General features: G+C 38.9%; 1 protein-coding gene across 2 annotated transcripts; it reads right to left on the reverse strand.

Annotated features, from left to right (window-relative positions):
- Positions 1-2,763: 2,763 nt before the first annotated feature.
- asrgl1 (asparaginase and isoaspartyl peptidase 1) lies at positions 2,764-15,307 on the reverse strand. Of its 2 annotated transcripts, none has more exons than XM_088305637.1 (7): positions 14,925-15,307; positions 11,927-12,133; positions 10,493-10,635; positions 9,087-9,241; positions 6,219-6,340; positions 3,927-4,037; positions 2,764-3,390 (listed from the first exon to the last, which is right to left on the reverse strand). In XM_088305637.1, exons 2-7 carry the CDS (start codon positions 12,111-12,113, stop codon positions 3,179-3,181), a joined length of 930 nt encoding a protein of 309 aa, XP_088161763.1. In that variant the 5' UTR covers positions 12,114-12,133; positions 14,925-15,307; the 3' UTR covers positions 2,764-3,178. The 2 variants fall into 2 exon arrangements, with proteins under 2 accessions (XP_088161763.1, XP_088161764.1); XM_088305638.1 differs by having other exon boundaries at positions 14,915-15,035.
- Between the last annotated feature and the right edge of the window lie 394 nt (positions 15,308-15,701).

The following is a 15,701-nucleotide window of genomic DNA, read 5'->3' on the forward strand; positions in this document are numbered from 1 at the left end:
GTTTTACGTCTTAACTATACCAAGACATTTTTTATCAATGTTTAATCAAGTATATGTTACAAAAATGCATAATATGTATGCACCTTAGAGATACTAAATGTCGTATATTCTGATATCATAATCAGAGACTGGAATCATGTACATACACAATGATTGAACAGTCACAAAAATGTGGGTTTCTTCATTGAGAGTATTTATCTTTCTTTCTCTTATTATTTCAACTTGGCCCCGTTGTGCACTATTTAGCTGTGCTTATTCATTACAATTTTAGGCTGGGAATAATGCAACTGAAATAGAAATCACAGTCGCTACCCTTTTCATTCTCCCTGGCAAATGCGCTCGGGGATGGACTGAGAATTCAGGAAGTGACTCTTGTCATCTCCATGGCAACTCGGAGGTCAACTCAGCAAGGCCGGAGACCCCTCCTCAAACACAGAGGAACAGAGCTCTGGATCCACACAAACAACTATCGCGTGCACGCACACGCACACGCACAACACTCGCCGGCGCGCACACACGTGCACGCACGCACGCACACTAAGTCAAGCTGTAATTAATTCTCCAAAGAAGTGCATGTTGAACATTAACAGCCCACTTGAAGAATAAAAGCTATTTGAACGAATACAACTACAGTGATGATGGTTATAAATTATGTTGTTCCGCTGAACAACATCTTAAATTGTCTAACTGTCCCAAGTAGACAGATCATTAGTTATCTTGATTGGGCTCCTGTGAGACATTTTGGGATAACTGTATACTAAACTCCACTCAGTGCTTCTTCCCAACTCTTATTCGGATGGGACCCAAAGCAGTCATCGTCCCACGGGAGGAATGAAAAGAGACTTCGAACAGGGAGCGCTCCGAGAGTCACGTTTACTGATTTGGTTATTTAAATTAACATGTAAAAACATTCCACCTCTTTTGAAAAGGGTCACAACTGACGAATCATCAAGTCAAACAAAGAGAGCTAACATCCATTAAAACAAACAAAAACAAGATACATCAAGGGTAGTAAACATTTTTTGAAACCAATACTGGACTTTGCAAACGTCAAATATGTTTTAACCTACCACCCTTGACATGAACAGGAAATAGATTATAATCAGAAATCAGAATCAGAAATCCCTTTATTGTCATTGTACTCAAGTGTGCAACGAGATTAGAGGAGTAAAGAGAATATTCATCAGACAACCAACAAAAATTTAAATACACATGACGTCATATGTTACGTTAAATACAAAGTGTAAACATTTTTTAAAGAATGATAAAGTGCAACAAATTGTGACCAATTCCTTGCGATAACGTTAACTCACCATGACTACTTCATCACCGACAACAGTTGAGGATGAGGAACAGCTTTGCTTCGATTTAATTAACGGGATTGTAAGGCATTATCCATTCCTTTAAAGTGTTTATTTGAGAGGGATATAAAGGTAAAGGTGCCTTTGAGGGCCAAAAGCGAACTTCAGTCTTCTGTCAAAGCTGTCCGTCACTTGTCCTTCAAAACTCCATCGTAGAAGGATGAACGGGGTGTTAATCGTCGCGTATTTAAATTGAATTCTTCGGATTACTTTTAAACAATTTTTAAAACACGTCTTGCCCCGAGACAACTTCTTATCGGAAATCGCGTCGACAAAACTGCCAAAGGTTTTTGTTGGCGCAAGAGTGGACGGAGTCCTGCCCCTTCTTCCTTCCTACCGGTGTCTAGTTAGCGTTCTTTGCACCATTAGCATGTTAGCCTCAAAGCTGTTCAGTTTCCGGTTGAGAGGGTTGTCGTCAAAATAAAATAAAATAAAATAATTTTATAAATTTAACGAAAAAACTTTAACAATCAATGGAACTATGTTCAATTACCTAACTGACATATGTTTATAACCAGTTCTTCAACTGTGGTACAATAGGCCTATACGTTAAATGTGTGTATACTGTGCGCTTTTATTTTTAAATCAATGCGTTTTCACAGTGTCAGATGACAAGTAAACTAATACTACATCCTGCTGGGCTGTCTCACATTATAAACTCACCGTTTGGACACAAAATTAACCCATAATACAATGACAATAGTCTCGTCAGAATAATTTGACAGGTGTACTCCAGTTTCCGGAAGACTAAAAAAAATAGAGACGGTCATTTTATGTCAATAAAAATTGTACTAGAGTTTAGAGTTTAATGACTCCATTTCGAGGCATTAAAACCCTAAACCAATTTGTCGTGTGTTATGACTATTGAATACTGTACCTTATTGTGTTTGAGCTTGTCCATAAGGTTTTCGATCATTGACTTTTAGATGAATCTTGACTTTTCCTACGAGAACACAATCTCAATTATGTGTGTAGCCATTTCTTTCATTTTACTTATGAAACGTAAACATGATATTGTCTGTAGGTCACCAGTGCTGTGTCAACGAATCCCCACATTTTACTGATGCTTTCAGTGTAAACACTTTAGTCGTCCAACTAGCGGTTTACCGGATTTTATCTGCTTTTAGTTGCTGACACCTGTAGGTTTGCAGTTGCTACTCATAACAAAAAATAAATAATAGAAATAAGAGGGGGCAGTGGAAAAAAACCCGCTGTAGCATGTGGGCCTCAGCAGTCCTAAGTGTAGTCCGCCTTTCACCTGAAGTCAGCTGGGATAGGCTCCATCTTCCCACTACCCTAAATAGGATAGTAAATGGGTGGATGGAAAACAGCGATTCACCCAATCATGCTCGCCCATGCAAAATGTCATCAAACAATTAGAACAAAAACAGTATGGAAAACATGCTTCTCAATATTTTATTTGCAATCTGATGAATTGACATATTTCCATGTCAAGTAACATAATACAGACAGGGATATGCATCAAAAGATGTACTGTGCTGTACAGTATTGTCACTAGTATTTTTGCATTTCGTTTACAACATTACCCTCTAGTGGCCGCTACCTGTAACTACTATCAATTTGGGTTTATCTGCAAAATTCATGAACAACGCAAAATTGACGTCGCCTTCAACTTCAAAACAATTAAATATTTCGCATAAAATTGATTCAGATTGTGGTCTTAATGCAAACCTTTTAATACTGTTGGATATTGTATAGATGTAATAATCATTGATGGATAGATAATTGTTTGTTAATAATAATTTTAAACAAAGAAATGAATACAGCAAACCTCAAGAATGCTGTGTATTCTCTCATTAAGGTTCATCAATGCTTTGGGTAAAGTGTTCCCCGACGTACAAGCCGTGGTGCAGGATATCCTTTTGGGCTGCAGCCCAAGCCATTTGCAGACTGGAGAAGCGAGCGGCCCATTGACCCTGTGGATCCACTGTCACCACTCCAGCCAATCCCTCCACTCTGGACTTCATGTAGGCCAGGCCCAAGTCAGAGGCTGCCTCTGCTGACTGACCTGGTGGCAGAATGTTTCATCATCACAGGAAACACGGACATGATGGTCAGTTGACAAGACACCAGTTGGCAGTTTGCAAATTAAGCTGACGTAGGAAGCAGTGATTGTTGCAATGATAAGAATGTTTCTAAAAACAACAATGTCATGTTTAAGAATAAAAACAGCTTCAAAATGGATGTAGAGGTACTCTGCTTTGTAAATGAGAATGAGCTTGTTAGTTAATTGAACTGCAAATTCCGCTGTAAATACCCGCAATATGTGGTGTACACTGGTACAATTTGTTGATGAAACTGGCCCTGCTGGCCTACATAATAACAATATACTTTTAATATTTAAGATGCATACTTTGTTTATTATATTTATGTGGCTTAGAAATTTGCAATGTAAAATGTGAATTTTAAGAGAATTAAATTTCTGCATTCACTGTCAAAGTATTTATCAGTCATACCGTTTCAACAAAATTAGAGGGAATTTAAAAAATCTATTTACTCTTGAAGTCGATGTGTGCGCATGCGTTCATGCACGTCTGTCAGTACCTTGCTCCATGTGAAACAGGATGAGTCTGGCCAAAGTAACTTTCATAATGGCCTCTCCGTGGCCTGTGGTTGATACGGCTCCCACTTGATTATCAGCAAAGCCTCCACATCCTGGAAAACATATAGTACAAACATTACAGTACTCACACTTTTTATCTCTTTAGTACTATTCAATTAGACAACTGAGGCCTCATTTCAAATTGAAGTCACATATTGTAGTCCCTTTTCTACAGCATGGGCAGGATTTATTTGTTAAAATAATTGTTTTGTTCATATTAGACACATTTACTTCTTGTATAAAACACAGTAATTGAGATTTTAAGAGAATTGGGTCTAATGGTGATTTAAAACAAAATTGTCCATAGGTGTGAATAGTTGTTTATCTATTTGTGCACTACGATTGGCTGGTGACCAGTTGAGGGTGTACCCCACCTGCTGCCGGAAGACAGCTGGGATAGTCTCCAGAAATGTCCGTAACCTTTAGTGAGGATAAGCGGTTCAGAAAATGGACAGATGTCTGTAATGGCAGCAAATGTAAACCAAACCTCATCATGAAATTACTTCAACTCATGACCCCTCAACGTTAACTTCTGCAAGTGAACTGCACATGTTTTTGGATCATATGTGAAAGAAAAACAGACCACCCTTATCACATATTAAGCAAGTTAAGTTGGCTCCAGCTAAGTTCAAATCATACATTAACTGGTAAGGAACTGGTGCTGGAGTCCAATTTAGAAAATCTTTAAAGGAACTGTCCAGCCAAGATGGCCCATTTTTCACTCATAAGATCAGTTTGTATATATTTTTTTAATCAGGAAACTGAAATTAGTTCTCATTATTATTTTATCTATGAATTTTGGAGAAATTGGGAAATAAGTGAGAACTTAAAAAAACGCTTTCTTTTAATGAGGAATATGGCGGCGCCCCCTTCGCTTCTCCTCGTGTTCCTGCGAGAGTCACTGTAGGGACCGATTACAAACTCTCTATTGGAATTCATGTACTTTCATTGCTTGTCACGTCCAAAAGTGGTGATCAATTGGCACCAAAATTCACATGGACATCCCTACCTATGACCACTTCAACATATCTAAAGGATTAACCACTCAGTGGCTGATGTATACGACAAAGAGGAACTGTGGAAGTGAGCAAAGCTACATAGATCTATGCTAAGAGGAAACTCGCACACTGCTTCTTTCCTGATCACGGTGAAAATGCATGGCGTAAAAGCACCGGATGGGATATTTACAGAGACTAAAGTGGGAATGAGTAGACGTGCAGATTTATTTGGATGAGGATTGGCCCAAGTTTTTCAACCTACACACTGTCCAAAAGATACATGCCCGCCTGCTGGCTGCCTGCTGCCAACCGCCGTCTGCCTCCTGAGATTTGACACGACTTTAATGGAGCTAAATCTCCAAAATATATAGTCGGTGTTCGTGTGCGCATTCCTGCTGTTGTCCGCTTCAGCCTGTGTAAGTAGAGAATCAATCATCACGGTATTTTTTATTTTGTTGAGGCGATCACATGAGCTCACGTTTGTTGTCAATAAATCAAAACTAGTTTTCAGAACTAGTTTATAATTTCACAGGTTGAAATGGACAAGAGTAGTCATGTGCATTTGCATTTTGGTGGCGATCAGCGGGTGTTCTTGACAACAGAACTGACAAAGCAAGCAATATTACTACGCTTGCCTCCCTGCTCTGACGTAGACAGCTGAGACCGGAAAAACTAACAAGCCGAGCTCCAAACGGGGGCGTGCCAATTTGCCGTATATCCCATCACATGAAAACCTTAAATCACTACAGAGTCTTTTAGGGGAGGGGGGAGCATTTTAGTAGTGATGCAATTTTTTACAAGCAAACCTATTATATAAGAGCTAATGTTAAGATCATCCAAGTGTCCCTTTAAACTGAAAAGATATTGTATTTCCTTAAAATATCCAAAGGCAGAAATTTTTTGAGGCTTTATTATAGGACCTTGTATTGAAATAGAAATGTATCAAAAATCATATAAACGCCATTATTAATGAATTATATTATGGAAATACAGCATGGTATGCAGTGTGCATTAATCAATTGCAGAAATATGGTATAACTGAAATTGATCACATGTTGAATGTGAGGCTTTGTAATACACACATACACTAATATACACACAAACAGAGGGAGAGAGAGAGAGGAAGAGCGAGATTTACAGTAATTGCTTCTGTGATTTGCTCAACCTTGTTCAAGAAAATCCGTTACACCTCATTTGCATAAATATTTCAACTTCATTACTAATTGGAGGACTAACCTATGCAGGGTGTGTCACCCACACGTCCTTCCATCTTGTTCAGAATCCCACCAGTGGAAGTCGCACATGCCACATTTCCTTCAATGTCAACTGCCACAGCTCCAACGGTGCCCATCTTTCCCCTACACAACAAAACATATCATGCTGCTTCATATCTATCTAGATATTCATATACACACATATACTTCACTGTAATAAGGATATGCAGTGCATAGATGGATGGCTGGATGAATGAACTCCACACAGGAAAGCCGGAGCCGGAATCGATCCCACGACCTCTGTACTGTGAGGCCATCGTGCTAACTAGTCGGCCAAGGTGTCGCTCACATCTAACCATTCCCACTTCAATCTCTGTAAATATCACGATTGGGGGTTTTATGCCATGCATCCTCACCATGATCAGCAAAGAAGCAGTATGCGAGTGTCCTCCCAGCGTGCATATATTTACCTTTGCTCACTTCCACAGTTCCTCATTGTCATATAAATCAGCCACAGAGAGGTTAATCCTTTTAATATGTTGAAGTGGTCATAGGTAGGGATGTCGACGTGAATTTTGGTGCCAATTGATCACCGTTTTTGGACGTTATGAGCAATGAAAGTACAATGATTTCCAGTGGAGAGTTTGTAATCGGTCCCTTCAGTGACTCTTGCAGAAACATTGGGAGAGCGAAAGGGGGTGCGGCAGTATTCCTCATTAAAAGTAGGTGTTTTTCAAGTTCTCACATTTTTTTCCAATTCCTCCAAAATAATAATTAGTTTCTTTCAGTAATGCCATTGAGTTTTCAACAGGGTCTCAGTGTTGAGTCAGGCTTCTTCATTAAAAGAATGTCCGTGTCTTCCAAGGATACCACAACGCATTCGAACAAACCATGTGACGTTACATTCTTCACATACTGGTTACAAGCATTTTAATAGGAAGTTGTTGTATGGACTAGTAAATGCTAAGTGAATAAAGCAGCACCGAGAGCGACATACAATGAAGTAAATCTGATGTTTATTGATTCAGGAACTATAATATACTATATACTATAAACTAAAAGGCTGTAAAATACCAACACATAACTGAATACACCCAAAAAGTACAACTTTAGTGTTATCCTTGTTGAAGTGGTGAAACGAAGACGTGCAACTATCAGATGCCTAAACAAACACGTCAGCATCAAATATTGATCTTATTTACCGGTGCAACCTGCAAACATGCAAAACCAATAATCATGCTGCTATTTGGCAATCAGCTATCAGCAATCTTGCAGTGCTGCAAATATGCTGGAAGTGGCCATGGATGTCTGTCACTCAATTTTGGGGTGCTTGAGCACCCCTAAACTGAATCCCAGCAACCCTGAGAGATTAATTTGAGTATTTTCCGGACTATTAAACCCACCTGCATATCAACCGCATAAACTCTTTTTGGGGAAAAAAAATGATATACAAGCAGCACCAGACTATAAGCCGTAGTTTTCTATGTAGAAAAAAAAAAGATGTTTATTGCAAGTACAGAACGATTTTGTACTGTGTATGCACATAAATGTACATCAATAAATTGTTAATCATAGTGTCTTTTAACATGGCAACAACTTTGCTAATTAAAACAGAACAGACCCAAGAGAAAAAAAAAAAATCAAGATTTATTTAGCGCGTTTTCTGTATTAAAGAGCGCCCCTAGAGGTGAAAGAAAAAATTCACAGAAAAGCCGCACCATAGACGCATGGTTCAAAATCTAGGAAAAAGGTAGTGGCGTATAGTACGTAAAATACAGTGGTTGATTTTTTTTCTGGCGAAAGTAAAGCATTCTCCTTTACAACAATGGACCAGTGAAATTAGGTGAAATTAGCCTTACCTTGTAAACTTTTTAATTTTTTTCTATTATTATTATTATTATTATTTTACGGACGGTCCTAAAATAGCGGTGACAAACTATAAATTAGCAATAATGGAAGTGCGGTTAAAATTACAGTGATGGAGCGACGATGAACATTCCTGTTCGGTTTGAAATAATGACGGACTGGCGATGATGGACGGGAGGCCCAGCAAACTTTCCTAACGTCTCCGTTAATTTGTACAACATTCCATTAAATTATCAAGTCTGTATTAGAATGAGGTATTGTCTGCTGAAGCTGATCTCAGTAGAATTTTGTATTTTTAAGGAAAAATATTGCAATTGTTTGCAATTTCTGCACTATAATTAAAACTATAAACACAAATGTGACGAATTACTGTCACCGCCAGAAAGAAAACGTGTGTCATGATCCGCGTCAGGCATGACAGGGGTTTTTGTATTGTTTTCGTGTCATGCGGTTTTGTTATTGTTTTCGTCACCTCCCTGCCATGTGCACTTTGTTTTTGTTTTGGTCAGCTGTGATAGCGCCTCCCCTCAGCACTCGTCCTCACCAGCCACGCACCTGTTCCCCGTTACCCTCATCACACACCTGTTTCCCATCTGCTCCCCTGATCACTCGGACTATTTAAGCTTCCCATACCGACAACGCAGTGTCGGGTCATTGCCGCACTTTCCGGACTTCCACGACCACGTATGTTACTGTCAAGTTCATGCTCTCGTTCCCGTTACGTCCCTCAGCGTTTTGCCCCGGCTTCTGTTCCTCGTCCTCCTTTTCTGTTAGTCACGTTCTGGTTGCCCTTGTTCCCTAGCCCCATGCCACGTTGTTTGTCCTTGTTTGTTTCAGTTAATAAATTCCCTTCACGTTACTCACCTCTCTGCCTCCTCGCCTTTTGGGTCCACCTCCTCCTCGCCGTAAGGCGAACCGTGACAACGTGTAACCCTATTTAGCGGAAAATATATCATATCTGTCTCTTCTTTTGGAATGGAAAAATCTATCGGGATTAAAACTGGCATTATATGACATAACTTACATTTGGCACTCCACAGGGTTGGCATCTGGTGCCAGGTTTTCTTTCCAACGCATTCTGGAGTATTCAGTGATGAGGGATTCTTGCGGCACCTCAGGGACACCCATGGCCCGAGCAAACTGATTAGCACCATGTGCTGTCAGACAGGTATGACTGGTCTAGTATAAAAAGAAAGTTTGATATAGATTTAAAAAAATAAGATTATTAAATACTATTTAAGACCCATGTCATTGAAACTTGGTTGATATTAGATTAGCCTTAAGTGAGATGAAACCAGATGAATAGATCACGATATGTCTATTGAACTGAGCTCAGCAGTAAGGAAAGTACATAAGGAATAAAGTCTGTACATCTTTAGCACGTCATCTCAGAACAAAACACCCTGCTCAAGTTACCTTCCAAACCAACACTGCTGGAGTGTGGTGCTTGTGGACAGTTTAGAGAAATGTTTCTAAGAAAAATGCCTGTAAGGATGACTCCGTTTAGATTGTATTCAGGAATCCAAGAAAGCTATTAGAACAGTCTTTGAATTAAATATACTTAATATTTGGTTATTTTGCATTCATTCTAAACTATTATTCAAGTAAATATCTGGTAAAAGCTTCACTTTAAAAAAACTATTACTATTTAAATGTTATTATTATTACTATTATAACTTAGCAAGTTGAGGTAGCACTGTAGTATTTTTTACATGATTTATGGACGACGTGTTGTTGACGACGGTGGCAACACTTTGTAAGATGCCACAACTACAATGACTCGAAAACATGAGTCAAGTCAGCTGTTACGCAGCGACATGCTGCAGGGAACAACTTGAAAATAAAAGCGTGCCAAGGCACTGATGTTAGTGGATTTGGAAAGATTTTTTTGGCCGCACCATGTTGGAAGCATGAAAAAGTGTTGCTAGCCCATAGATGTACAGTAATTTCTTTTTTAACCAAGGTACATAGTATTACAAAAATTTGGAATAGACATTTATTATCATGTTGAATTGAAAGTATGCCTTTTTTTTTTACAACATCTAGTTACCGGATAACATTTATAGAATGTTAAAATTAAATAATAATAATCCGTGTATATTACAGTGGGACGATTTTGGATCATTTTCTATAGAAACAAATAGTCATAAGAATTTACGGCAATTTGTCCATTGATCCATTCAGCGGTGACATAATATCGGCACTTTCTTAAAATAACGTTCTAAGTCATATATCACCTTGAACATCTCATTGTGCTGACCAAGCACGGGATTGTGTAATAACAGTTGAAGAAAAAAATTAATTCTCGCTACTAAAATTCAGATTTTCAGGCAGGGACCCGGAATACTCTACAAGCGCTCCTAAATACTTCACACAAAGTTCACAAAATATATGATAAGAATCATTGATCCTCATATATTGTTTATTTACCTTGTCCATTACGAGTCTTGCTAGCTGCACAGGGTTGGCTATATTGCGCACAGCAGAGACAGCACCACTAGCCAGTGTTTTCCCATCCATCACAATGGCATCCATCTCCACATTCCCACTGCTGGTTAACACTGACCCAAACCCTAAAAAACAACTCAAGATGAATGAACAGAACCGAGACACCAGACAATAAAAAATGTGACACATACAAAACTAAAGGCACAAAGATAAGATTCCCACCCTTGCAAAACTGAATCCTGCTATTTAAGATCTCTCTCTCTCGCTCTCTCTCTCTCTCTCCCTCTCTCTCTTTCACTCACTCACTCACACACCATTGGCTCTATTTTCAATTTTGTATTTATTTTTACTGTAAAGATTTTGCACAGATGCAAGCCTCCTTTAGCGTGTTTGTGACTTTGGCAGCAGGCCCAAGGCATTTTCTTTACACGCCCTACAATTTGGTGGCTGAAAATTGACGGTTTTATGCATGCTGAAAGCTAAGCTGTGGCGCAGGGAGACAGATTAGACTAGGGTCGCGGGGGGTGCTGGAGCCTATCCCAGCTATCTTCGGGCAGTAGGTGGGGTACACCCTGAACTGGATGCCAGCCAATCGCAAGGCACACACACGAACAAGCATCCGTGCTCACACTCATACCTAGGGGCAATTTAGAGTGTTCAATCGACCTGCCATGCATGTTTTTGGAATGTGGGAGGAATCCGGAGTACCACGCAGGCACGGTGAGAACATGCAAACTTGGCGTGGGTTTGATTCGGGTATGAGCATGCTTGGTAGGTTAATTGAACACGCTTTCCCTAGGTGTGACTGTGAGTGTAAATGGCTGTTCGTCTTTGTGTGCCCAACGATTGGCAGGCAACTCGTTCAGGGTAGTGATGGGAAAATGAAGCTTCAAATTTGCTTCATGAACCAGTTGTTGTATTTTTGAGTCCTGTAGATGGCGCTGTTGTTTTAAATAAAAAGGTTTAAAAAATGGCAAGTCAGTGTGCTTTCAGCCCAATGTTGAACAGAGACTGCCCTCTACTGGAGGACAAAACAACTACAACTGGTTGATGAAGCTGATTTGAAGCTTCACTTACCCATCACTAGTTTAGGGTGTACCCTGCCAACTGCCCGAAGACGACGGGGATAGGCTCCAACACGGCCGCGACTTGTGAGGATAAGATGTTTTGATAATGGATGGATGGGGGCATATTGTGTCAAAACTTAGTACTCTGTGGTACAAAATATCAAAAATAACATTACTGATATTATAAACATTTAAAATACTTTTGATCTTGCAAGTTCCTTGTCATGGCTGACAAAATTCGTGTTTGAACCTTTGAGCCTCTTTTTTGCAGAACGTTTTGGCCAAATTATTGACAGGGGACTCAACTTTTGAGTCCCCTGTGTCCTCCTGAGGAAACAAAAAACTTCACCTGCATTGAAGCTTGGGTTATTCTCCAACTTGGTCACAGCTTCAACCACAGCATCCATGCTGCTTCCCCCATTCTTGAGGATAACATAGCCGGATCGAGCAGCTGCGCAAACCCCAGCCTTCGACGCCATAGATTTCTCTCTTGGCACGACGCCAGCCCCTCCATGGACCACCACTACAGGAAGCATGTCAAGCACCTCTGCAAGAGCTGGGGCGAGAGCAAGTATAATATGAAGCTCTAATTCAGAGTATTATTTGTTTCATAAAATCATTTTTTCTCTATCTACAGATGAAAAAAGTAAAGAAATGCATTAAAAAAATACTCATGGTATGCGTCAGTATCATATTTTTGGTATTTTGTTTTCCTTGGTTAATCTGGATTCAAATTCAGTTTGATGCCTGATACATAGACATACAGATAAAAGTTGACTTACTTGCACTGTCCTTTTCATATGTGATTCCTGAAATCATAAACGCCAATGCTGCTTGACCCTTATATCGGTCCTCCTTTAAAACACACTACAGTACTTTTATCTGACTGAGCATGCTAGGAAGATATTTAAGACAAAAGAAGTCCAGGTAACAGGAACCAATTCCATGGATGCCTTAGAGCTATTAAATGAAAAAAATTCACTTGACGATGACACATGCACATGTCTGGACTGAAAAAGTCACCACACAAGAATGAACTAATGTAATAGGAACATAATTTCATCATCATTAGAGTTATTCCTATCTGATCACGTGGTCGAGGCAGACCACACGTTTCTTTCAGATGACGAGTATCAGGAGAAGAAAAGTTGTGTACATTCCTCAACTACTGCCCAGATATTTTGAATGGTATTATTCCACTGGAAAATTTGTGATTTGTCATTTTTCAAATCTTAAAAGTAATAAAACGTGTTTTACAAATAAACGTAGAAAAGATAAGAGAGAATTGCCATTATGTAAGTCAAAAGAAAAAATACTTTGCAGGAAGATATTTACTTATCAAGATTTAAAATTCCCTGTCATATATCGACAACACACAGTACCAAAATAATTGTGGCAACAACTTTGGTGTTCATTGTTTGGAGTGGAGTTAAACAGTTTTGCCTCCACAATTTTACAGTGTGTGTCATTCATTGATTCGTTGTCCCTTTAGGGGTCTAGAAAGACTAACATTTTGCACTATTTGCACTTGTGTGCCCAACTATTTTTCTTTGGTGCAAAAGATGGGTGCACACATATTTTACACTGCATCACATTTAACAGCAATTTTATATAGGATCAAAGGTAAGTACTTTTTTAAACCAAGTTATTGGTTCTCTTTTCAGACAGCGTTGAATGGGAAATGATTAACGAACAATCTGTTCATCATAAACTTCTTTATTTCTATCACAATTCCACAACTCTGACTAACTCAGTCAAAAGTATTGGTATTTGAAGTGCTCTGTGTCAGAGTGTTGGTCAGGACTTTTGAACATATCAGGCCTTAACCTAACGTTCAAAAATGAGTCAATCATTCTTATCATCCAGAGCTATTTCCAATCTGTCTGATGGGTGTAGGTCACTCACCTAGGCCTGTCACAATAACATGTTCTTACAATGATATATTTTTACATAAACCATCATGGTATCCGATAATATTGTTTATTTATTTATTTATTTATTTTTGGTTTCTGACAGACCTGTCGCCACGGGGAGGGCATAGGCGACTGTGCCCCACCACTGGTTGTCAACCCCCTGTGTATGTGATGCACGGATAAAAAAAAAAAAAACACTTTATTATAACAGTATTATTATTTTATTTGATCATAATAGCTATTTTTGTTATGTGGGATACTTTGGGGTGGCCCATTCGAAGAGATATGTCAGCGTGTCTGCAATTGGATATGGCCATTGTATTTGCCATAAATTGGGCAAACAATAGTAATAAAATGTAGTTAAAATTTCATAATGCAATCAAAGGCAACGGTTCGGTTTTAATCCCATGAGTTTTGGCTCGATGATACATCTTGAAGGAGCATGTGAATGAGGCATCTACAGGTGTCCATTTTGTCCATATGTATTGTAAATGTCTATGATAATACCTGTCTGTGAGTGGTTGTCTCAAAGGGAATCATTTGAGGCTATTGACTCTGAGCAGCAGTGCTCTGAGAATATATCCAAATAAATGGAGCAAAGTAAGTGTATTCATATTCATAATATTTTGCCCACTATTAATTTTATGTGCACTGCTTTAGGCTGGGCTTTGGAGACTGGTCTGGACAAGGGTACAAAAAAAATTATAATTATTAATGTTTCCATTGGGAGGATGAGCTGTATACACAGGATGGATGAATGATACTGCAAATAGCTTCTCATTTTATAAACAAACAATTTAAGATAACATCCCTGAGGCGTGAACAAGTTTCTCTGTTTGAAAAGTTCAATTGTTACCATGCACCGTTCACAAAGACGTTTGCTGAAACTAATGTAATTAAAACGTTTACGTGTTGTGAAATATCATTTTGTTGTGTCGATCGAGGTTAGAAAATACTGAATGACCTCGAATGATCTTAACCAGCGGACAGAGGAAAAGCGAGTTATCTTTCTTTTTCAAACAACACAATACGAAGAAAATAAATGAGTATCGCAGTAAAAAGTAACAAGTTAGAAAACCAAAGCTTGCATGTTATAACGAGGTGATAACACTTGAGCTACCAATTAATTAAAACAAATTCGCGGATATAAATCTTTACGATAACGCCACAAACTGAGAAGAGAAGAACACATAGCAATAAAAATTATGTTACTACAGCACGATTCGTTTATCCGGCAAATGCCAAACTTATGAAGAGTCCGTCTACGAGACTGACTTGTGAGTATGAATTTAAATATATGTAACTTCGAAATTCCCTCACAGACAGAGAAGGAAGGCAGATATTGATAGAAGGGTGTTAAAAACGCCATGTGACCAGAATGTCTTATTTAGAAACGTATCGTGTTCAAAGAAGACAGAGCGCACCTGTACTCACCTACAGGTATCCTGATGGGTACTATTGTGACATAAGTCGAACGGTCGTGCACAAAGGTTGCCTACTTCCGTCTTGCTCACCATTTAAATGTGAATGTAGTATGTCCTCTTTGGCACCATCGATAAAATAGAAAATAAAACTTGGAAGATGCTTGGCGCCCCCTAACGAAGGACATACGACATCGTCCAGAAGCTGTACTTATCAGCCTTGGTCTTAAACCGCAAACAAAAATGTCACAACAGGATCATTTAGTTTATATTGCCTTTTGACGGTAACGACGATACGTCACAAGCAGATGAACAAATATATTTATGCATCAATAAATTATATTTTAGGATAGATGAGCAGAAATGAACTAGTTTCCAGCCGCACCCCTGCATGAAGATCTGTCACTGCACACTTTGTTGGGAATCTCTGACGTCTACAATGTTTAACTGATTTGGCCACATGATTTACTCCAAGAAGAAGAATTTGCTGTAAGTTGATCTGTATTTCTTTCTTTCTCATTTTTTTTGTTTCTTTCATTTTAATAAGGATGCAATGTTATGCAGCGGTATACTTCAAACAATTTCATGGACAAATTATATTATTTAGAGTGTATTTCCTAAAGAGAGCCTGGATAACCTGCAGAAGAAACTCATTTCATCCGCTTTTATCCGGGATCTTGTTCATTTATCACAACCCACACTCCATGATTATTGGTGAGGGTAGGAACGTAGAACGACTGGTAAGATGAGAGCTTCACCTTTTGGTTCAGCCCCTTCTTCACCACAACGG

This window comes from Idiotropiscis lumnitzeri, chromosome 9, assembly GCF_059441095.1.
Source record: "Idiotropiscis lumnitzeri isolate Australia: NSW breed Sydney's pygmy pipehorse chromosome 9, RoL_Ilum_1.0, whole genome shotgun sequence".
NCBI classification, from domain to species: Eukaryota; Metazoa; Chordata; class Actinopteri; order Syngnathiformes; family Syngnathidae; genus Idiotropiscis; species Idiotropiscis lumnitzeri.

Excerpts from the sequence above, each read along its gene's own strand:
- asrgl1 (XM_088305637.1), bottom strand. The coding sequence starts at position 12,113 with ATGCTTCCTGTAGTGGTGGTCCATGGAGGGGCTGGCGTCGTGCCAAGA. Across the intron at positions 10,636-11,926 it reads TAACCCAAGCTTCAATGCAG|GGTTTGGGTCAGTGTTAACC; the intron begins GTGAAGTTTTTT and ends GTTGTTTTTTAG. Across the intron at positions 4,038-6,218 it reads GGGTGACACACCCTGCATAG|GATGTGGAGGCTTTGCTGAT; the intron begins GTTAGTCCTCCA and ends TATGTTTTCCAG.